The sequence below is a fragment of the Eucalyptus grandis genome, chromosome 8, assembly GCF_016545825.1.
Source record: "Eucalyptus grandis isolate ANBG69807.140 chromosome 8, ASM1654582v1, whole genome shotgun sequence".
Lineage (NCBI taxonomy): Eukaryota > Viridiplantae > Streptophyta > Magnoliopsida > Myrtales > Myrtaceae > Eucalyptus > Eucalyptus grandis.
In genome coordinates, this window is record NC_052619.1 from 56,897,631 (window position 1) to 56,921,357 (window position 23,727).

The 23,727-nt window shown below is 36.2% G+C and overlaps 3 protein-coding genes and 1 non-coding gene across 4 annotated transcripts; 1 reads left to right on the top strand and 3 right to left on the bottom strand.

The window, feature by feature from the left end:
- Nucleotides 1-1,599: 1,599 nt before the first annotated feature.
- LOC104415208 (major strawberry allergen Fra a 1-3) lies at nt 1,600-2,535 on the bottom strand. Its single transcript, XM_010026460.3, has 2 exons — nt 2,253-2,535; nt 1,600-2,154 (listed from the first exon to the last, which is right to left on the bottom strand). Exons 1-2 carry the CDS (start codon nt 2,434-2,436, stop codon nt 1,859-1,861), a joined length of 480 nt encoding a protein of 159 aa, XP_010024762.1. The 5' UTR covers nt 2,437-2,535; the 3' UTR covers nt 1,600-1,858.
- Nucleotides 2,536-5,764: 3,229 nt separating this feature from the next.
- LOC104415207 (major strawberry allergen Fra a 1-3) lies at nt 5,765-6,480 on the bottom strand. The gene is made up of 2 exons (XM_010026459.3): nt 6,195-6,480; nt 5,765-6,097 (listed from the first exon to the last, which is right to left on the bottom strand). Exons 1-2 carry the CDS (start codon nt 6,376-6,378, stop codon nt 5,802-5,804), a joined length of 480 nt encoding a protein of 159 aa, XP_010024761.2. The 5' UTR covers nt 6,379-6,480; the 3' UTR covers nt 5,765-5,801.
- Nucleotides 6,481-8,836: 2,356 nt separating this feature from the next.
- LOC120286025 (major strawberry allergen Fra a 1-3-like) lies at nt 8,837-9,738 on the bottom strand. Its single transcript, XM_010026458.3, has 2 exons — nt 9,463-9,738; nt 8,837-9,365 (listed from the first exon to the last, which is right to left on the bottom strand). The coding sequence occupies exons 1-2, from the start codon at nt 9,644-9,646 to the stop codon at nt 9,070-9,072; spliced, it is 480 nt and encodes a 159-aa protein (XP_010024760.1). The 5' UTR covers nt 9,647-9,738; the 3' UTR covers nt 8,837-9,069.
- Nucleotides 9,739-19,956: 10,218 nt separating this feature from the next.
- Nucleotides 19,957-20,063, top strand: LOC120287943. The gene has a single exon (XR_005546197.1). It is a non-coding gene; the product is annotated as a small nucleolar RNA R71 (small nucleolar RNA).
- Nucleotides 20,064-23,727: the final 3,664 nt, after the last annotated feature.

Below are 23,727 nucleotides of genomic sequence, written 5' to 3' on the forward strand. Positions count from 1 at the left end.
GAGCCGAATTACTTTCCAGCCTTTCTTGTTTTCTTATTGGGAGGAGCCACCAATTATCTGGAAGGTGAAGAAAAAGGCAAGTCACGACCAAAGCTCTTTTGTCTGGCCATTATTATAAATTTGTAACAACGTGAGGTATTACAATTAATAAGAAATTAAACGTTCATTTGCAGACATTGTGAGCCCAATACAATATTCCATAGCGGGTATGCCACCCCTCTAGAAAAAGTAATTCAAATCAAATATTTTGGTCATAATGTGAATTATCCGTTTTCATAAAATAAAATAAAAATAGTAAAATAGGCGAGTCTAGATAAGTTAATCGCTTTATTCAGCTCCGAATTGCCTTAATACAATCTTTATTGAAAATTGAATTTGTTTATATCATGAACTCATTCAGGTATGAATTTTAGACTTGATATTAAACAGCCATGACCACCTTTGCTAAGGCATAATTCTATGTTCCTTTGTTGCGCTGTCGAGGACAGTTGCAGAAATAAGTTTAGGAGCCGATTCTCTTGGCAAGATGACAGATTCCTCGCTCTCACCGTCAGATCAGGGGCTAAAATTTAATGAAGATGGTGCATGAAAAGATAACAAAAGAGCCGCATGTATTATTACATGATCAGCTAGCGGCTTAGTAGTCAAAGCTGGGACATGAAGAGAGCGTTGGAAGGGGAGGTGTGAGCAGCTACTCTTCTTCTTGCCTGCAATTATGCTCAGTCTCTTGGCATCTAAAAAGAAATGTTTAAAACCGATTGTAATGTCTTAATTGATGTAATCCAACAAAAAGTTCTTTGCCCTCAGAGTATTTGACCTTTCATCATAGATTCCTGCTTCCTATTTTAACACAATCCGGGTTGGAGTTAGGCTTCAACCCATAAACCTAATAATGTAGGTTTTGCATCTAGGAAAAAAAAAACAATAGAGGAGCGCTATTTTTTTTGGAATAAATACATTGAAAGTCCTAAAACTTGTTACCAAAGTACATTTTGAATCTTAAAACTTTCAAAAGTGCAATTAAATCATAAAACTTATAACGAAAGTATAGTCAAGTCGTAATCAAATTCTAAAATTTATTACAAAAATGAAATCAATCCCTAAACCTTTCAAAAATGTAATCAATGGAGAGATTTGATTGAACTAATTTGATAAACTTTAGGACATTATTATAATTTTTAAAAGTATTAGAACTTAGTTGCACTTTAATGACAAGTTTAAGGACTTTCAATGCACTTTTAAAAAAAAAAATCAAAGTGGATCCGATTTAATGTACTTCTGTTTCCGAAAGGCAATTTTCTAGTTTCACATTTGAAAGGCCACTATAGCTAAGTCATCCAAACGAAATGACTATACTCTAATGAAATGCTCTCGCTTAGGAAATGCATTTATTTTCATCAAATCGAAATGACTAGATCTAGGCGAGATGTGGAAATGGATTTTTTTTTTTTTATTGTCCCATTAAATTCCATTTCTTTTCACCTGATGACAATCTATAAAGCTTTGGAAATGCATAATGAAATGCCCAATTTTCCCTTGGCACTTCTTTTTGCCCTCTTATCTCTTCTTTATGCAATTTATCTATAAGGCTAGTGAAAATTCACCTTCATGGCCATAAAGGGAGATCTTTTCTTGGCCAAAATCCATAATTTATTGGATTGCTCATTGCTCCTTCAAGTTTTATTTTTGGCGTGGCCTTACACACAACCATCAAACCCTTTATAACATAAAAATCCCAGAATAAACTTTCCTCACCCAAAAGCTCCGAGGCACAACCAAAGGGGAAACAGAATTTACAATACAAACTTTCCACTCACTTTGCTATATCATAACTCAGAAAGGATCTTGAAAAAAGCATTTAGGCGCAAACATCAGGGTTGGCCACAAGATACTCCTCAACAGTCTTGTACAATCCCATAGCTCTATCTTTACCCTTCTTAATGTCCTCCTCCTTCAGCTCACAACCTTCCTGAACGTGAAACTCGCTGGTCATCTTACAAACACATCCACTACCAGCCGCGATGAATTTCACTTCCTCCGTGACAAAGTCAATCTTGTCGAACTTGATATCACTTTCGATCATAGTATATTTGCAGTAAAAGCTACTTGCATCGAGAGCCTCGATCTTGTGCTTCGTGTACTTGATGTGTGAGCCTATTATGTAAATTCATTAAAGCGAAGAAATTAATCCTTAATCTTGAGGTTTATATATAGACTTGACATGATAGAAGTACAAGTATGATCTGACTTACTTTCACCGAAGTGGGTTTTCTTGATGCTACCAACTCCGCCATCTCCCTCAATGAACTCAATGCTTTTAATGCCCCCGGGAACAATCTTTGGTAGGATATCGTGGGACTCAAGGAATAAAGCCTTGAACATCCTCAACGGTGCGACAGCACTTGTGATCTCCATCGAGTAGGTAACGATTCCCATGTTTGCCTTGTGAGAAACAAAGAGAACTGAACTCAAGAGGGGTAGTGGAAGGGTTTGGCGTGATTGCTAATGGAGAGCGCTCGAGCTGATGAAGATGATGAAGACAACTACTTGGTACTTATAGGCAAGTCATTGGTTAGTATCCCATCACCGTTCACAGTTCAAAGCACACCGAGTTAGACTAGTCGGCCTTGATTTTAAGCCTTTCTCCTTTTCTTATTCAGCGGCGCTGTCCGTCATCTAGAAGAGTGGAACGTGGATATCATTATCAAACCGAAAGAAAATTATTATATACAACTGCTGGATTATTGGAATTGACCTTTTATTGCTCTTTACTTTCTTTCAAATCTCGCTTCTTTTTTATTTTTGGCCCGTAAAATCTTGCCTTGTTCACATCTTAGTTTTTATTTATCATTATTAGTGTCTTCTTATTTATCACCTCTTTAAGATAAATAATTTTTTGTTTGTGTAATTCCAAATGTGAAGTCAATCTTCTAATTTTTGTTGTGAAACTATAAACTTGAAATTTGACGACCCTTTATTTTCTTCTTGTGGAATAACTTAATTTTAAAAAGTCATTTTATCAAAAATGAAATTCGTTTTCTCTTCGTTAATAAAAAGTGGATTTTATGTATTAGTAAGAAAATGAGAAAAACGATTGCGGATTGTCAATCTTTGACGTCAATGTATCTAATAAATGTACTTTTCTTTTAAAAACTAATCTCTGTACGAGAGGTGATTGCGGAGCTGGTGAGCCTAATTAAGAAGCTCTGACTCCACCAGAATCATAGCATGAAATGGAGGAGTTTAGATGAGTTAGTCCCATTTTGGTCCGATTTGATTAAACAAGGTCCTTTCCGCAAAGAAAAAATTGAATTTTTTTTTAATTTAAAACTGATGTAGACATGAATTTTACGCTTGATATCAGATATATTATCCTTCCATTCTTGAAAGGCAAATTTTTGACTTTTTGAAGGCCATTATAGCCACGTCACCGAATCCAAATGACTGTCGTCTATACTTGGATTAGAATAGTGCTAGCATCACGGTCTCATGCCGTGAGAGTCAAAGTCCATAAAAATTTCCTTTCACACATGAAAGTTTCCAAGCAAGACACAGTTCTCTTTCTCTCATCCACAGTGTGTGGTGACGGTCAAAAGATGTCCATAAAAATTTCCTTTCTCAAAGACAAGCACATGGAAATTTCCAAGCAAGACAGAGTTCTCTCTCTCTCTCTCTCTCTCTCTCTCTCTCTCTCTCTCTCTCTCTAATCCACACAGACAAACGCACCCAAAGTCTCTCTTGGGCGACGTTGTTTTTCTTTTTTGTAACATTCTGCTAAGTTCTCTTCTACTTTTTTTATTTTGTCTTAGATGGAGACTTATCGGCAAAACAAAGATTATCATTAGATAACTGCCTGGCAGGCTGCTACCTTACTTTGGCCAGTCAAATTTTCTCCAATTTATTTTATTTTTGTTTGGCCAAATTTATCCATTTTATTTGGCAAGATGGTTCTAATAAAGAAATGCGTATTGAAATGCCCAAATTTTCCCTAAACACATCTATCTCACTTTTTCTTTTGATCAGAAATTACAATTGAATTAAAAAAAAAAAAACCTATTAAAAGGCAATCAAATATTAAAATTCATCAAATTGGTACAATTAGGTCTCTCAGTTAACTCTATCTAATTTTATGAAGGGAAAATGTCCAGGACTTTTTTTATTAATTTCTTAAAATACATGAGGCCAACATGGTTTTTCACCCTTTTTGCTATAATAGTTTTGGATTGCTTTATTGTGAGCCACAAATTCTTAAAGAAATGAACCCCACAATAATTTATGATTATTTGTTAATTATTTTTTGTGATATAGAACATACTTTATTCTCACACTAGATTAAAGATCACCCAATTATTTTGTTCTTTTTTTTTCCTTCTCTTTATTTACATGCCTACTCTTGTTACTGCTCATCTTCTTCTCAACGCGAGTTCAACTACGACTGTAATTATCAACGGTGTTTGCCCACCAATCAAGCCTCCAGAGGAGCGTCAACACCGTCATCAATCCTTCCCTGACAGTCGACAGCCGCCGGCATCGGTTCTGACAAGTCCGAATGAGATCCCCTCGTTTGGACTCACCATTTTTGAGCTCCAAGCCCATTTTTCTTGGCTACGACACTTGTCGAGCTGTTTCTAGAGCGTCGAATCCTCATTCCGTGCCCCATCCACATCTAAGCAAAGGGCGAGCGACACCTAGAACCGCCGATGCATAGTAAGACCTGAGAGCCCCTATTTTCGTGATTTTGCGAGCTTCACATCCCTGGCCGGCAACCTAGGCCACGGCAGTGCTTCGGCCTTGTGTTAACACCCTTGACAACCCAAGCACATTTATGCCTTCCAAAATCGACCGGGACCAACCCCTTCTGTGGCTCTGCTCTGTTTCAACACTCACCGTCGTTGAGAGCAGGAACTCGCCTTTCTCGCTTCACGGAAGTGCTCGTGCCAAGTGCTTCGCTAGTTTGCACGTTTGACAGTTCGAGTAAGCCACTGATTCAGTTTATTTCACCCTTTTAGTGATCAAGAAGTCCTGGCCAAGCTACAGCACGAGAGCCAAGGTGCTGCCGTCCAAAGAAGCATTGGCAGATTTGCCTTCTCTGTTTCTTTGGTCATTGGATTCTGCTCTCGGTGGATTCAAAACTTTTTATCTGGGCAATTTTCTTTATTGTTCTCTTCCGTTTGCGAGATCCAAAGATTGTAAACTGTCATGGGTGGGTGGATTTTCAAGAAGGAATTGAGGAACTTGGATCCCTTTCTCTCATGCTGGATGAGTTCTCAGGTTTCTTGCTGAAACATGTCTCTGGTTTTTTTATTGTGTAGTGTGGGGATATATCTTAAGCAAGTAGTAAAAACGAAATAGCTATGTCGGTATTTTCTGTTAATTAAATATTATAGCGGAGAGAATTAATTCATCAATTTAATAAGTATAAATATTGATTATGATTTTCAAAAGTTTTATGACTCATTTGCACATTCTTCATTAGTTTTGGGACCTTTAGTGCTCTTATCTCTTCTTCTTCTTCTTCTTTGTTTTTTTTTTTTTTTTTTTTCGATTTTCATGGCAACAAAAGGAGATCTTCTATTGGGGAAAATCCACAATTCAGTGGATTGCTCATTGCTTATTCTCAGCTTTATTTTAGCATGACCTTACACAAACCATCCAATCCTTTAGAACGTAGAAATCACATGAGAAAACCTTGCCTCGGCCAAAAGCTTCGAGGCAGAGCCCAAAAGGAAAAAAGAAGATACAACCCAATTTTTCCACTCACTTTTACTATGTCATCACTGAATGGATTTGGAGAATAGCATTTAGGCACAAACATCAGGATTGGCCACAAGGTACTCCTCAACAGCCTTGTACAATCCCATAGCTCTGTCTTTACCCTTCTTGATGTCCTCTTCTTTCAGCTCACAACCTTCCTGAACATGATATTCACTGGTCATCTTGCAAATGCATCCGCTACCAGCCGCGACGAATTTCACTTCCTCTGTGATGAAGTCGATCTTGTCGAACTTGATATCGCTTTCAATCATGGTAAATTTGCAATAAAAGCTACCTGCATCAAGAGCCTCGATCTTGTGCTTTGTGTACTTGATGTGAGAGCCTGTTATATGAATTCATTAAGCAAAGAAGTTAATTCTTAATTTCGAGATCTATATCAAGACTTGACATGATAAAAGTATGAGTATGAACTGACTTACTTTCACCAAAGTTGGTTTTCTTGATACTACCAACTCCACCATCTCCCTCGATGAACTCTATGCTCTTGATGCCCTCGGGAACAATCTGGGGTAGGATACTGTGGGAGTCAAGGAACAAAGCCTTGAACATCCTCGATGGTGCGATGGTGCTTGTGATCTCCATCGAGTAGGTGATGACTCCCATCTTTGCCGAGTAAGAAACAAAGAGAACTGAACTCAAGAATGGTAGTGGAAGCGTTTGGTGTGGTTGCTAAAGGAGAAGGCTTGAGCTGATGAAGATGGTGAAGAGAACTACGCGGTATTTATAGGCAAGTCCGTTGGCGAGTATCCATCACCATTCAAAGTCCAAAGCGCACCAAGTTGGACTATTTGGCCTTGGTTCAAGTTTTTCTTCTTTTCTCATTAGGCAGAGCTGTCGACCATCTAGAAGAATTGGAAATGGATGCCTTTATCGAACCCGAAGTAAAACATTTATTATATATAACTGCAAGATTATTTGAAGTGACATTTTCTTATTCTTTTTACTTTTTTTGAAAATTCTGAGCCATTTTTTCAAAAAAAAAAAAAAAAATTGAAAATGACTTTATTTCAAATAAGGGCTTGAAATAATTAAGTCAATCTCAAATAATGTCCTAAGGCTACGTTTGGTCGTCCGGATTTATAATCGACAGATAGATTGGATAGGATAGGATATAAAATCATGGGATTTTTTTATATCCCGTCCAAATGTTTGGTGAATTGGTATTAAAGTCGGATATGTTCACATCATGTATATATTTTTTTATATATAAATGACATATCATTATAAATGAACATAAATCTTCATAAATGAAGACGGTGAAAATATCTCGTAACACTATTCCTTAATTTATTTATTATTTATTATATTTTATCCTCTTTTTATATTATTTTCATTATTATTTTTTTTTTCCCTTTCATCATTTTTAATAAAAAAAAATTATCAAATAGTAAACTCGTACTAACATATTTAAAATACAAAATACCTAAAATATATAATAAATATAAATATTTAATTTATAGATTGAATGTTTATTATAAAATAGAATTAAAATTGAATATAGAAATTAAAATAAGATTAATTAAAAATAAATTTTCTTTTTATTTTTATTTTCTTAAATTAGAATTCAAATATTATTTATATTGAAATATAATTTCAATTTTGTTAATTTAATAAGTTTTTTATTCAAGAAAAATAACTTTCCTATTATGGACATTAGAAATCCTATCCACCTTTATCCCACCTCCCCCATGGGATAATTTTATCATGTCTATATCATCCTTATATCCGACTTTATCCTATCCCGAGTGAGCACCAAACATAGGATAGGATAAATTATATCATATCCCGAATTTTATCCCGACTGCCAAACACAGCCTAAGATCACCATCCAACCAAATTTTCACCGACGGACATTTTCCGAGAAGTAAAACATGAGCAATTGTATCCAAAATTTATAATTAGGCAAAAAACAAAGAAAATCCCCAAATTGAATTGATTAGATCATTCTTTTTCAATTTGTTCACGTTTTCTCGTTGCTCCTTTTCAGTTTTCTTTCTCTCACGCTGGTCAAGCAAATCGCTTTCGCTCGATCCTCGGCCGCCGCGCACTCGGTCCTCGCTGCTCCTTGCCCAATCCTCATCGCTCCTCGCGAGCTTCAGTCCATCGTCTGCCATACGGAGGCCGATTTTGCATCTCCAACCATGTAGTCTCGCTTTCCGGGCGTGGTTCATCTCCCTTTAGGCTTGCTTCTCGACATTCCCTCGGTGAGTTCTCTCGGCTTCTTCACTCGCCCGTATCTTTTGTTCCTTCGTGTTCTGAACTCAGTTCGTTTCTGCTCGTGAGTCATTGTAACTCCTTTTGCAGCGTATAATATATATATGGCATAATTTACTATGTTTTCAAACAAGTGCAACCGAATAAACTTATGGCCAGTAATTGTATCATGCTCACGTCTGTATGGAGAAGAATCGACAATTAGGAGAATTACCAAAAAAGTATTAAACCCGTTACAATTGCCAATTCAATTTAAACTTATTATGAAAATGTAATCAAATCTTAGAACTTTCAAAAATGCAATCAACGAAGAAATTGATTTGACTAATTTGACGAGTTTTTCGATTTAAGTATACATTTTCAAAGTTTTAGGATTCAATTATACTTTTATGATAATTTTTAAGATTTAATTACACTTTTTGAAAATTTTAGAGCTTAATTACACTTTAATGATAAATTTTAAAACTTTCAATATACTTTTTTTTTTTTAAATCGAAGTGAATCCGATTTAATGTGCTTTTGTTTCCCGAAAGACAATTTCGCTAGTTTGGCTTTTCAAAGGCCACCATAGCTGAGTCATCGAATTGAAATGACTTTAATGAAATGCTCTCACTTAGAAAATGCATTTATTTCATCGAATCCAAATGACTGGATCTAGCCGAGATGTCGGAATGACTTATTTTATTGTCCCATTAAATTCCATTTCTTTTCATCTAACGGCGATCTATCTCGCTTAGGAAATGCATTATGAAATGCCCAATTTTCCCTTGCACTTCCTTTTGCCTTCTTTATCCAACTCATCTATAAGACAAGTGAAAATTCACCTTCATGACCACAAAGGGAGATCTTTTCTTGAGCAAGATCCATAATTTATTGGATTGCTCGTTGCTCCTTCAGTTTTTATTTTTAGCATGACCTTACATACAACCATCAAACCCTTTATAACATAGAAATCACACCATAAAAAAACCTTTCCTCATCCAGAGGCTCCGAGGCAGAGCCAAAAGGGAAAACAGAAGATACAATACAAACTTTCCACTCACTTTGCTGTATCATCACTTGGGATCTTGAGAATAGCATTTAGGCACAAACATCGGCGTTGGCCACAAGGTACTCCTCTACAGCCTTGTACAATCCCATAGCTCTGTCTTTACCCTTCTTGATGTCCTCCTCCTTGAGCTCACAACCTTCCTTAACGTGGTACTCGCTAGTCATCTTGCAAACGCATCCATTGCCAGCCGCGACGAATTTTACTTCTTCCGTGACAAAGTCAATCTTGTCGAACTTGATATCACTTTCGATCATAGTATATTTGCAGTAAAAACTACCTACATCAAGAGCCTCGATCTTGTGTTTTGTGTACTTGATGTGGGAGCCTGTTATATAAATTCATTTAGCGAAGAAGTTAATTTTTAATTTTGAGGTCTATATATAGACTTAACGGGGTAGAAGTAGGAGTGTGATCCGACTTACTTTCACCAAAGTTAGTTTTCTTGATGCTACCAACTCCACCATCTCCCTCAATGAACTCAACGCTTTTGATGCCCTCGGGAACAATCTTGGGCAAGATATTGTGGGAGTCAAGGACCAAAGCCTTGAACATCCTTGACGGTGCGACGGCACTTGTGATCTCCATTGAGTAGGTGACAACTCCCATTTTGCCCTGTAAGAAACAAAGAGAACTGAACTCAAGAAGGGTAGCGGAAGGGTTTGGTGTGACAGCTAACGGAGAGAGCTTCAGCTGATGAAGATGATGAAGAGAATTACTTGATACTTATGGGCTAGTCCATAGCTTAGTACTCCATCTCCATTCAAAGTTCAAAGCGCACCAAGTTGGACCCGTCGGCCTTGGTTTAAGTCTTCCCTCTTTTCACATTAGGCGGAGCTGTCGGTCATCTAGAAGAATTGAAAATAGATCTCATTATCAAACCGGAAGAAAACTATTATGTATAACTGCAGGATTTTGAAGTGACCTATTATTGTTCTTTTTACTTTTTTTCAAACCTTGCTCTTTTTTTTTTGGCCCGTAAAATCTTGATTTGTTCACAATTTAATTTTTATTTAACATTATTGGCATTTTCTTATCATTTTACAATCACCTCTTTAAGATAAATAGTTTTTCCTTTCTTGCACAATTCCAAATGTGAAATCAATCTTCTAATTTTACTGGTGAAACTCCGTCTTAAAATTTCATGACCCTTTATATCTTGCGGAATAACTTAATTTAACAAGTCCTTTTATCGTAGAACAATATTTTCTTTTTTCTTCTTTAATAAAAAGTGGATTTTGTGGATTAGCAAGAAAATGAGAAAAGTGACTGCGGATAGTCATTCTTTGACATCAATATCTAATAAATGTATAGTTTTTTTTTTTTTTTTATTATAACTAAGGTGATCGCGGTGCTGGTGGGCCAAACCATAGAGCTTCGACTCCACCAGAACCAAAGCGTGCAATCGATGAGTTTAGATAAGTTAACCCTTTTGCTTCGACTTGATTAGACACGATCCTGTTCGAAAAGAAATATTGAGTTTTTTTAAAAAATTTAGAACTGATGTAGACACGAAAATTAGGCTTGATATCAGATTTACTGTCCAAGGGCAAATTTGCCAGTTTGAATTTTAAAAGGCCAATAAATCCACGTCATCGAATCCAAGTGACTGTCTTCTAAACTAGGATAAGTCCACAAGGACAAACGCCTCTCCTGTTCGACCGTTCTTTTTCTTTTATAACATTTTGCTAAGTTCTTTTCTACCTTTTTTTTTTTGTCTTAGATGGAGATTTCTTGCCAAAACGAAGATTATTATCAAATGACTGCCTGGAAGGCGGCTACCCCACTTTGCCAGTCAAATTTTATTCATTTTATTTTATTTTGATTTGGCCAAAATTTCTCCATTTTATTTAGGGAAAATTTCAACTAGGAATCTAAAGTGTCCTCCTTTTTCTCAAAAGAAAACTTGAAATAAATTCTATTTTGAATAAGGGCCCAAAGTAGTGATTTAGTCTTAAAGAATCACTTGACTCATCGGCCGACGAGCAAATGCATCTCCGATGCGTGTTCTGGCAATCCATCAAGGGTATTTTCGTCCAAAAAATATTTTTTTTCTTTTCGTTTTCCTTTTCCCCAATTCATCTTCTTCTTAATGCCACCCACAGTTGTCCCTCTTCATCATCTTTTTCGTTAATGTTGAAGATAAGCATTGCCCAGATCAAGAACACCAAAATTGGGGAAGGGCCAAAGAGCATTCCGCAACCCTCGTCAGCCACTAGTAACAGCCGGTGAGGCCACCCAAGCCAAATTTGGCGAGGGTCAACCTCACCCGAGGCCAGTAAGGGCTCAACACCCATCCCCTGTAGCGAGCGAAGGCCATAGAGCCCTTGCTGGCTGCGGGTGAAGACTTGCAGGCGGACCCTCCCTAGATTTAGCGAGGGTCAACCTCACCTAAGGCTAGCGAGGGGTGACCTCATTGATGGCCGCAAGGGGCGGCCTCCTCTACCCACTGCTCCACCAACAACCTCATCTTCTACTAGGACTACGACCGGGACCCCCATGCCGCCTTCTTCGTCCCTTCCTCCCACCATCGCTCCCAAATCGATGCCCTCTGACTGCCCCTCTACCCTCAAGAACCTCCATGTAGGGCCTCGATTTGGACAGCTTTATTCTAATGCCTAAGGAAGAAGAAGAAAAATCTTGTTTAAATAAAGAAGATGAAGTGAAAAAAAAAAAAAAAAAACTGGACGAAAATATCCATGACCGCATTCATCGGAATACACATCAAAGATGCGTCTCTCGTTGGCTAGCGAGTCGGGTCTTTTTTTTTAAAACTAAATAATTACTTTGAGTCCTTATTTAAGATAGACTCCACTGCAAATCCTCTTTTGAGAAAAAAAAAAAAAAAAAAAAAGGGCACGTCGAGTCTCTATTTGAAATTTTTCCTTTTATGTTGGCAAGATGCTTCTAATAAAGTAACATGTATTGAAATGCTAATTTTTCCCTGCACTTCCTCTCGTCCCTGTTTTTTATCGAAAAATATAATTAAATTATAAAACTCACAAATGTGCAACCAAGTGCTTTCAGCTTTGTGTTGCCACCCTCGGTGACAACCCTAGTACGTCTATTCCTTCCAATCAACGGGACCGACCCTCGCGGCTCTACCCTCGTTTTGACGCCCACGGTCGCTAAAAGCGGGAACTCGCCTTTCCCGCTTCACGGAAGTGCTCGGACCACCGATTCAGTTCATTTTACCTTTTTGGTGGTCAAGATGGTCCTGGCCAAAAAGCACGAGACCCAAGGTGCTGCCGTCCGAAGAAGCATCGGCAGTTTGACTTTTCTGTTCCCTCTCCTCGCTTCTCCGCCATTGGATTTTACTCGGTGGATTCAAAACTTTTTCTGAGTAATTTTCTTTATTGCTCTCTTCTCGTTTGCGTGATCTAGAGGTTGTGCCAAGTGGAGCCGTGATTGCCACTGATTGTTAAACCTTCCTATAGGGTCATGATTGGAAGTAGTGATTAATGTGCTAGAATGACATGTAATCGGCAGAGTCGATTGATCGCTGAGACAATCCAAGTGGTTGAATTGTTCTGATGATACGATTATGCCGCAGTTGTTTGGTTATTGTTCGTAAAATTCTAAACGCAAGCGCACGTATCGAACAAGTAATATAATGATGAGATAAAGTATCGTCCCACGGAGATCGATGATTAATAAACCAATTAAATACTAAAATAGACTAATTCTAAAATTTATCTAACAAATCAAAATATAATTAAGAATGAATTAAAAACGAAATTTGTAGACTAAATGCAGTAAAATCAATCAGATAAATATGTTAGAGCATCCGATTTCACCATAACCACTATATATGAATTTCATTGTTGTGAATACAAGAACGATATCAAACATGTGATAGCAGAATTTCCTAATCTATTTACTATCCTATCTCTAGGTATAGCAAAACTACTCAGCTTATTAATCCACTATATCTCTATGTGAATTAAAAATAAACATGAGTGCATTAAAAACTATGAATATTCTCGGTTTTACAAATGAGTCTTTTGGATCACCTTATCACCGAAAGCTACACAAATAACGCGGTATATTTCTATCCACGTTTAATTCATGGTTATATATTATAATGAGCAATTGCATATTATCACCTCTCAGTCTCAAACATGCATATCGATCATTCAAGTGGTGGCCACCACTCAAAAGCATTAAACGCAATAATATATAACTCACATGAATGAAATCAATTGTAAACATAAAAATCATGAAATTCATATCATCATGGTTAGGCTACATCGTAGCCTTAACAAAAGAAAATTAGAACATAGTAGAATAAGAAATAAAAATAAAAATATAGATCAAACCCAGCATCTTGAATCAAAGGACAAGAATTCTATCACCACTTTTGTCTTCTCTTCAAAATACTTGAAAAACTCTCAAAACAATGGAAACGATCTAACCCCTCTAAACCCTAGCTGCTCTCTCTTCCTATTTATAGGAAATCTAAAATGTCTACTTGTAGATAACATTAGGGAACAAAATCAAAAATTTCCTGATTTGATATCCATCTTCCATCGCTGCTTTTATTTGAATTCCTGATAATTGCCCTTCTTTTCCTTATCTTCTCCATATCTCATTATTCTGCATAAACAAGGAAAATTTAAATAATCAGAAGGAAATTCAAATATTTTCTCATAGATAATGCATTAATTGTTGCCTAAAATAGGTAAAATAACTCTATTTTTATAGAGTTATCAAACCCCAAACTTAACATTTTGCTAGTCCTCGAGCAAAATCAAGACATAACACATACTCAACCTAACAACCTTCTCTATGACATCTTTCCATAATTGCTCAAATTCACAATTCAAAGAAAAACACAAATTTCATCCAAACATTGAAATCGATTTATAAATTAAGACCAATTCTAACTATATGATCCAAGTGTGTGTGTGAAAGTCCTAATCTTTTTCGAATTATATGCAATCCAAATAAATTCACATTAACATGCAACCTCTAAAAATTCTCAATAATTATGACCAAATCTCATAGGTTTGCTTTTCATTCCTCTCTCCACTAATGTAAGCTAATTATCCAATCAAAAATCAATAGGATTTTTCTCGGGTTGTAATGTAAAGCTGGGCTAAAGGTGAGATAACGGGAATTTTAAGCTCAAATCACCCATCAACACGTTGATTTCTAGGATCTAATTAGAGCCAATGTCACTGTCCAATTTCACTCCTTCAAGATAATTTTTCTGCCGCCATATATCATCATTCTTTTTTTTTTTTTTTTTCTTTCCTTTTCTCTTTTTTTTTTTTTTTGAATTGTTTTATGGTGGAGTTTCTCCCAAAGTCCCTCCAAATATGACGTAAAAAATTTCCAACCCATTGAGTATCCAAATGGCTCACCCAATTGAAAGTTGGATAGGGAACCATAAAAAGCAATTTTTTTTTGACAATACACCCCAAACTACCACTGCAATCACTTTTTTTTCTTTTTACTCCATCATTCCTCCCAAATTTCTATCAAGCTCAAATATTTTTTTTTTTTTTATCCCAAAAGAAAATCAACGTGTTCATAAGGCATGGGATAAGGATATAATTTGATCACGGCTAGGCTAAACATATATGGGTACCAATGAAAATTGGGTAATAATTAAGGCTCAACGGGTGACTAGGGATAAATAAATAGGGTTGGCTTGAAAGGCTCAATCGATCCAAAAACTGCCTATATCATTTTCTCAATTAGATTTAGCTTAGGATTTCGCCTCAAGAGAAAATCAAACAAATTCTAAGATTTGGGTGAAATCTAAGAAAATCACATATTTCACATGAATGTTCTCTAGATTTACACATAATTCAAAAAGTAAGGACTTTTAGTGCTCAGTAAGTGGATCAACATAATCAGAATTAAGATTAACTCACACCTCAACTGCAAGTTTAAATAAAATTTAAATTTTCCTAAGAATCGCAAAAATTCACAACCAGGAAAGCAATCATGATAAAAAAATTATCCAAAAATTTGTTGCCCCCCCAAACTTGAATGAAGCAGTGTCCTCAAAGCGAAAAATAGAATAGGAAGAAGAAAACTTCCCGGTTGTAGGATAAGTCCATAGATGATCTTGATGATTAAACTCTTGAAAGGTGCTCCCTAAAAATTAACCCGGATAAAATAGAGAAAAGTTAATCTTTTTTTTTTTTTTTTTTTTTTGCAAAACATAAACTTAAAATAAATAAAAACATAATTAAAATGCTTGGGTTGCCTCCCAAGAAACGCTTGCTTTATAGTTTTCAGCCAAACTATCTCGGATGTCGCTATTCGGAGGATGAAGTTCAATGGTGGTCTTCTCGCTTGTTGTAACCACCTTCAAAGTAGGGCTTCAAACGTTGACCGTTCACTTTGAATGTGCCATCGTTGTCATGCGCAACTTCAACTGTTCCATTTGGGAATACCCGTGTAACCGTAAAAGGACCAGACCATCTAGACCGCAACTTTCCTGGAAAAAGTTTAAGACGAGAGTTATAGAGTAAGACTTTTTGACCAATTTTAAACTCTCTTCTAAATATGTGCTTGTCATGCCATCTTTTTGTACGCTCCTTGTACAACTTAGAATTTTCATAGGCCTCATTGCGAAATTCCTCCAATTCATTCAGTTGCAATAATCTTTCTTCACCCGCAGACTGCATATCAAAATTCAGAAATTTCAATGCCCAATATGCTTTATGCTCTAATTCCACTGGTAAGTGACAAGCTTTTCCAAACACTAGCCTAAAAGGAGACATCCCAATTGGAGTTTTGAACGCTGTCCTATAAGCCCAAAGTGCATCATCAAGTTTTATTGACCAATCTTTCCTAGAGGCATTCACTGTTTTTTCTAAAATTCTCTTGATTTCCCTATTCGAAATCTCTACTTGACCACTAGTCTGAGGATGATAAGGGGTTGCAACCTTATGTGTGACTCCATACTTACTCAAAAGTGCTGCAAATTGCTTGTTGTAAAAATGTGTCCCCTATCACTTATGATTGCCTTAGGAGTACCGAATCGGGTAAAAATATTTTTCTTCAAAAATTTCACCACAACTTTAGCATTATTTGTTGGTAATGCTACAGCTTCTACCCACTTAGACACATACTCCACAGCCACTAAAATATATAAATTTCCATAAGAAGGTGTAAAGGGTCACATGAAATCAATACCCCAAACATCAAATAACTCACACACAATAATGTTGTTTAAAGGCATCTCATTTTTTCTTGAAATATTTCTAGTTCTTTGACACCTATCACATGAAGCTACATAGGAGTATGCATCTTTAAAAAGTGTAGGCCAATAAAATCCAGATTGTAAAATCTTAGCTGCAGTTTTTGTGGCACCAAAATGGCCACCTGTCTCTCCATCATGACAATGATGTAAAATGTTTGCCTTCTCTTCATCTGGAACACATCTCCTTATAACCTGATCTGCACATACTTTAAACAAGAAAGGTTCTTCCCAAAAATAATTTTTAACATCAAAAAAGAATTTTTTTCTTCTGTTGATATGATAATTCAAGAGGAAGAACATTACTTACCAAATAATTTACAAAGTCAGCATACCAAGGAATTGACTTGATGGAAAAAAATTTCTCATCAAGGAACTCTTCTAAAATTGGTCTTACCTCTTCTTTTGAATTTGGAATTCTTGATAAGTGATCTGCAATTAGATTTTCAGTCCCCTTCTTATCTTTGATTTCCAAATCAAATTCTTGCAAAGAATAAAATCCACCCGATCAACCCGGGTTTTGATTCTTTCTTTTCAAGCGAGATACTTAAGAGCAGAGTGGTCGAATAAACTATAACTTTTGAGCCAATTAAATAAGAACGAAATTTATCAAAAGCAAATACTACCGCCAAAAGTTCCTTTTCCGTTGTTGAATAATTCAATTGTGCACCTGACAAGGTTCGATTGGCATAATATATGGTTCGAAAAATTTTATTCTTCTTTTGTCCCAAAACAGCTCCTCTTGCATAATTGCTAGCATCACACATCAGCTCAAAAGGTAAATCCCAATTTGGTGCTGCCATGATTGGTGCTGAAATTAACTTCTCCTTTAAAGTGTTAAAAGCCTGCATGCATTCAACAGAAAAATTAAAAGGAGCATCCTTTTCCAATAGATTAGAAAGAGGTTTAGCAATTTTTGAAAAATCTTTTATAAATCGCTTGTAAAATCCTGCATGCCCCAAAAATCCTCCGACAAGTTTCACAGATGTTATCGGAGGTAATTTTGCAATGACCTCCACTTTGGCTCGATCGACTTCTATTCCGTTTTGAGAAATTTTATGCCCGAGCACTATTCCTTCCCCGCACCATAAAGTGACACTTCTCCCAATTCAAAATAAGGTTAGTCTCCTCACATCTTTGTAAGACCAAGGCCAAATTATTTAAACAAGAATCAAATGATAGGCCAAAAACAGAAAAATCATCCATGAAAATCTCAATATATTTTTCAACCATATCGTAGAAAATAGCCATCATGCATCTTTGAAAAGTAGCTGGTGCATTACAAAAACCAAAGGGCATTCTTCTAAAAGCAAAAGTACCATAGGGACAAGTAAAAGTAGTTTTCTCTTGATCTTACCGGTGCAATAGGAATCTGATTATACCCCGAATATCCATCCAGAAAGCAATAAAATTCATGCCCAGCAATTCTTTCTAACATCTTATCAATAAATGGTAAAGGAAAGTGATCTTTTCTAGTGGCATCATTCAATTTTCTGTAATCCATACACACACGCCACCCAGTAACTGTTCTAGTTGGAATCAATTCATTGTTGTCATTTTTTTGAACAGTCATACCACCTTTCTTTGGCACAACTTGTACAGGACTTACCCAACAACTATCAGAGATAGGATAGATGATACCCGCATCAAGTAGCTTAATTACCTCAGCTTTCACTACTTCTTGCATCTTCGGGTTCAAACGCCTCTGAGGTTGGATAGTGGGTTTATATTGCTCTTCCATCAAAATTTTGTGCATGCAAATTGAAGGACTAATTCCCTTAATATCAGCTATTTTCCATCCAATTGCACCTTTATGCTCTCTTAATACTCGAGCAATTTCTCCTCCATCAAATCTGTCAAAGAAGAAGATATAATTACCGGTAAATAAGAAACTCCATCTAAATAAGCATATTTCAAATGAGAAGGTAAGGGTTTGAGTTCAAGAATTGGAGGCTCTTCAATTGATGGTTTAGGCTTTGTAATGTGTTGTCCCAACTCTTCAAATTTAATTGCCTTTTGCCTTGAATATGGTGGAATTGCCTCCATGAAATTTGCGTACTCCTTTATCTCCTCATTATGAATATCTTTGTCCTTGGTTGAATCAGACATGCTTCAAGTGGATCTTCAAAAATATTTTCCTGGAAAACTTTATTCACCAACTTGTCAACTGTCTCAACTCTAAAACAAGAATTATCATCAGATGGATATTTCATTGCTTTAAAAACATTAAATGAAACAAGATCATCTTGAACTAAGGATCAACTTCCCCTGTTGTACATCAATAAAAGCTCTTCCTGTTGCTAGAAAAGGTCGACCTAAGATAAGTGGTACCTCAAAATCTTCCTCCATGTCAAGAACTATGAAATCTCGGGCAGAAAGATAAATTTGTCAACTTTTACCAAAATATCTTCCACAATACCTCTCGGATATTTAATTGATCGATCAGCTAGTTGAAGTGACACTGTGGTTGCTTTTACCTCACACAATCCTAATTTCTTGAAAACTGAATAAGGCATCAAATTAATACTTGCACCTAAATCACATAATGCTTTTTCAAAGTAAGAATCCCCAATAGTGCAAGGAATAGTAAAACTCCCTGGATCTTTTAATTTCGGAGGCAATTTGTTTTGTAGGATGGCTGAACACTCCTCGTTTAACTTCACGCCTCATAATCCTCCGTTTCCTTTTTGTTTGCCAAAATCTCCTTCAAAAATTTTGCATAACTAGGCATTTGCGCTAAAGCATCTGCAAAAGGAATGTTAATGTGCAATTTTTTAAATACATCAAGAAATTTAGAAAATTGCTTATCTATTTTGTGCTGCTTTGGAGTCGCCGAGGGAATGGAATTGGCGGCACATATGGCTTGGGATTATCTGGAAAAAGTTTACTCTTGCTTGTCTCCTTTGATTGTTTATTGACCACTTCTTCATTGTCTCTGACAATCTCTTCTTCTCCCACTTGTTTACCACTTCTCAGGATAATAGCCTTTATGTTTTCAATTGGATTTTTCTCTGTGTTGCTCGGCAAAGAACCCTGTTGCCTTCCCGATATCATGCTTGCTAATTGACCCACTTGCATCTCCAGATTTCTGATTGAAGCCTCTTGGTTTTGAAATCTCACATCCGTGCTTTTGATGAAGTCATGAGTTGTGTTAGCAAGTTTGGTGACTATGTCTTCCAAATTTGACTTTGTCTCTTCTGATTGTTTGAATCCCGGTGGTCTCGTCACATTCTGATTGTTCCATGAAAAATTTGGATGATTGCGCCATCCCGGATTGTATGTGTTGGAGTAGGGATTATTCTCAGGACCTGTTAAAATTCCCAACAAAGTTAGAATTTTCATGAGATTGTTTGAAAGTATTACCTACTCGACACTCTGTGCTAACATGTCCCCCACCACAAAATCACATGTCAAAGTGTGAATTTTCATGGCTGAAACACTCATATTATCAAGCTTTTTGTTGATTGCTTCAAATTGTGCAGCAATTGCAGCAAAAGCATCCACTTCATGAACTCCGCTAACTTTTCGCATTGGTAATCTCTCGCAGGCCACTGATAATTATTGGACGCCATCTCTTCTAATAAATTGTAGGCTTCTTCTGGTGTTTTATTATTTAAAGTCCCCCCGCAGCTGCATCAATCATAGAACGAAGATTTGCACTAGAGCCATTATAAAAGTTTGTACCTGCATCCATACGGGTAGTCCATGATGTGGGCATCTCCTAAGAAATTATTTGAATCTTTCCCATGCTTCATATAATGATTCATTATCCATCTGCATAAAATTAGTAATATCGTTACACATCTTCGCAGACTTTGCAGGTGGAAAGAACTTACCAAGAAATTTCTGAGCCATATCATTCCATGTAGTAATTGATCCTGCAGGAAGAGAAGAAAGCCAACTTTTAGCTTTATCTCTAAGAGAAAATGGAAATAATCTCAATTTAATAGCATCATCTGTAACTCCATTATATTTAATGGTGTCACAGATTTCAAGAAAAGCATCGATATGAGCGTTTGGATCATCGCTGGTAGCCCACTGAATTGCACCGATTGTTGAAGCATCTGAATAAGTGACGGCTTAATCTCAAAGTTGTTAGCTTGAATTGCAGGTCTTCTGATACTTGATGTGGTGCCTTGAACTGTTGGCGCAGCATAATCTCTTAAGAGTCTACGTGGATTTTCATTATCACCGTCTGCCATCTTAGCGTGATTTTTCTGTTCTCTTAGTTGCCTTTTGAATGTACGCTCGATTTCTGGATCAAGTTCAACAAGTTCCCTTGTTGGCTACGTGTCATAAACCAATGTACACCCTGAAAAATAAAACAAAACGAAAGCTAGATTAAATTTAGAATTATCTGGTATCAATATTAATTAGTATTAAACAAACGAATCCCCGGCAACGGCGCCAAAAACTTGTTCGTAAAATTCTAAACGCAAGTGCACGTATCGAACAAGTAATATAATGATGAGATAAAGTATCGTCCCACTGAGATCGATGATTAATAAACCAATTAAATACTAAAATAGACTAATTCTAAAATTTATCTAACAAATCAAAATATAATTAAGAATGAATTAAAAACGAAATTTGTAGACTAAATGCAGTAAAATCAATCAGATAAATATGTTAGAGCATCCGATTTCACCATAACCACTATATATGAATTTCAGATTGTTGTGAATACAAGAACGATATCAAACATGTGATAGCAGAATTTCCTAATCTATTTACTATCCTATCTCTAGGTATAGCAAAACTACTCAGCTTATTAATCCACTATATCTCTATGTGAATTAAAATAAACATGAGTGCATTAAAAACTATGAATATTCTCGGTTTACAATGAGTCTTTTGGATCACCTTATCACCGAAAGCTACACAAATAACGCGGTATATTTCTATCCACATTTAATTCATGGTTATATATTATAATGAGCAATTGCATATTATCACCTCTCAGTCTCAAACATGCATATCAGATCATTCAAGTGGTGGCCAATCACTCAAAAGCATTAAACGCAATAATATATAACTCACATGAATGAAATCAATTGTAAAACATAAAAATCATGAAATTCATATCATCATGGTTAGGCTACATCGTAGCCCTAACAAAAGAAAATTAGAACATAGTAGAATAAGAAATAAAAATAAAAATATAGATCAAACCCAGCATCTTGAATCAAAGGACAAGAATTCTATCACCACTTTTGTCTTCTCTTCAAAATACTTGAAAACTCTCGAACAATGGAAAACGATCTAACCCCCTCTAAACCCTAGCTGCTCTCTTCCTATTTATAGGAAATCTAAAATATCTACTTGTAGATAACATTAGGAACAAAATCAAGAATTTCCTGATTTGATATCCATCTTCCATCGCTGCTTTTATTTGAATTCCTGATAATTGCCCTTCTTTTCCTTATCTTCTCCATATCTCATTATTCTGCATAAACAAGGAAAATTTAAATAATCAGAAGGAAATTCAAATATTTTCTCATAGATAATGCATTAATTGTTGCCTAAAATAGGTAAAATAACTCTATTTTTATAGAGTTATCAGTTATCATAATTGCACGTTGTTGAATTATATAAACTGTGCTAACATGCAGATGAAGACTAATGCGAGATAAGTCTTTGTGTGATGTGGCTAGGCCACGCGGGGTGTATTTTCTTTCTAATAGGGGTTTAGGGGGTTGAACTTGCTGAGACATTATCTCATCCCAGTTTGGGGATTACAATTTCAAGTCCCTGGTGGACGGAGTGGCTAGATAGCCTTAGTTGGCCTTGAGGAGTTGCAGAAGTGAAGTCATAAGAATTGGAGAGCGTGTTTGACTTGTAGGTTGTGGGATAGTTCCTTTTTGAGAGCCGGTCTTTTGTAGACTTTTGGCCGTAGACCTCTGTTTGTAATTCTGTTAAATCATGAAAGTGTTATGTTGTGGTTTTGCTTCCTACTTTTCTATCCCGTATTTTATTGTTAGGGGTTTTATAAATGAATGGGGTCGGCGACATTACCTGGAAATGTCGCATATTTGATTGACCGTAGTGGGATGTGCGCGCGCTCGGGGTTCGGGGCGTGACAGTTTCATCATAAAATGAAAATTTATTTCTTCTTCTTTAATAAAAACTGGAATTTATGGATTAGTAAGAAATGAGAAATTTGATTAAGATAGTCATTCTTCGACATCAAATATTCAATCGATTAATTTATTTTGAAAACTAATCTTTGTATAAGGAGGTGAACTTGGGCCGAGGGAGCCAGACCATATATCTCCAACTCCACTAGAACCAAATAATGTAATGTACGAGTCTAGACAAGTTAATCCATTTTAAAGTCCGATTTGCTTAGACAGGATCCTATTCGCAAAGGAAATTTGATTATTATTTTTTCAAAAAGAACTGATTTAGACAATAACTTTAAGCTTGATATCTAATTTATTGTCCTGCCGTTCTCGAAAGGCAATTTCCTTGCTTGACTTTTCAAATGCCATTGTAACCAAGCCATCTCATCCAAAATGATTGTACTATTGAGGCTTAAAATTTCATGGAAAATCTCAAAATTTGAATCCACTTCCAATACGATCTCAAATTCTTAACCTTTTCTTTAATTCCAAATATGTCCATAATCCATTAATCGCTATTAATTTACTTAAAATTATCAACATGAGAATTAATTAGAAGTTCGTTATTGAAATATGCGTTTCATAACAAAATATGTGTTTCATCAATTCTCTTACATTATAAGAAACAATAATAATATCTTGATGTTGACATTATTGAAGATTTTAGTGGTAATTTTTAAACCAAAAGAAAACGACGGTCTTCTTTTTTTTTTTTCTTTTAAAATGGGTCGTGTTTTTTCATCCCCTCCAATGTTTAAACCATTTTATTACCTTTTTTGGCACCTTCCCCTAACCTCATGTGGCGTGCTTCCTTTCTTTCCCAAGGGTCCCACTCCCTTTCTTCTTACCTATGTGGTTTGTAGAGATAAGTATACTATAAGTGTCAAAAGTTGTGTACGGCGCTCACTTTGATACCAAAAGTTTATTTTAGATCATTTAAATGCTAACAAATTTGAAAAATGATCATTTAAGTACTAACACCGAACTAATTGGCCGGAAATCTGACGTGTCATTTTTTTTATTAATTTTTTAAGCTGACGTGACGTGGCTTGTTAGAGAATACAGTCAACATGCAAATACAACACGATATTGTTTGGCGTCTTTCTCTTAAGTAAGAACCCTAAATCGTGGCACTTTTTGCTTGAGCAACAACCTCAGCCTCTCTTCGCTCACCTGATCAAACAACCACGATGGTGGTCGAGCGATGATGGCCCAACAACGGTGGGTGAACGACGGTGGTCGAGCGATGGCAGGCGAACAACAAAGAAACCCTAATTTCAGTCCCCATATTAGCTATACGGCGTCATTTTTTGAGGTTGTCCACGTATGATGGCAAAACGACGTCGTTT

Bases quoted from the DNA above. Each gene is read 5' to 3' on its own strand.
- LOC104415208 (XM_010026460.3), bottom strand. From the start codon at position 2,436: ATGGGAATCGTTACCTACTCGATGGAGATCACAAGTGCTGTCGCACCG. The intron at 2,155-2,252 runs GTAAGTCAGATC...TTTACATAATAG, and splicing joins GAAAACCCACTTCGGTGAAA to GCTCACACATCAAGTACACG.
- LOC104415207 (XM_010026459.3), bottom strand. From the start codon at position 6,378: ATGGGAGTCATCACCTACTCGATGGAGATCACAAGCACCATCGCACCA. The intron at 6,098-6,194 runs GTAAGTCAGTTC...TTCATATAACAG, and splicing joins GAAAACCAACTTTGGTGAAA to GCTCTCACATCAAGTACACA.
- LOC120286025 (XM_010026458.3), bottom strand. From the start codon at position 9,646: ATGGGAGTTGTCACCTACTCAATGGAGATCACAAGTGCCGTCGCACCG. The intron at 9,366-9,462 runs GTAAGTCGGATC...TTTATATAACAG, and splicing joins GAAAACTAACTTTGGTGAAA to GCTCCCACATCAAGTACACA.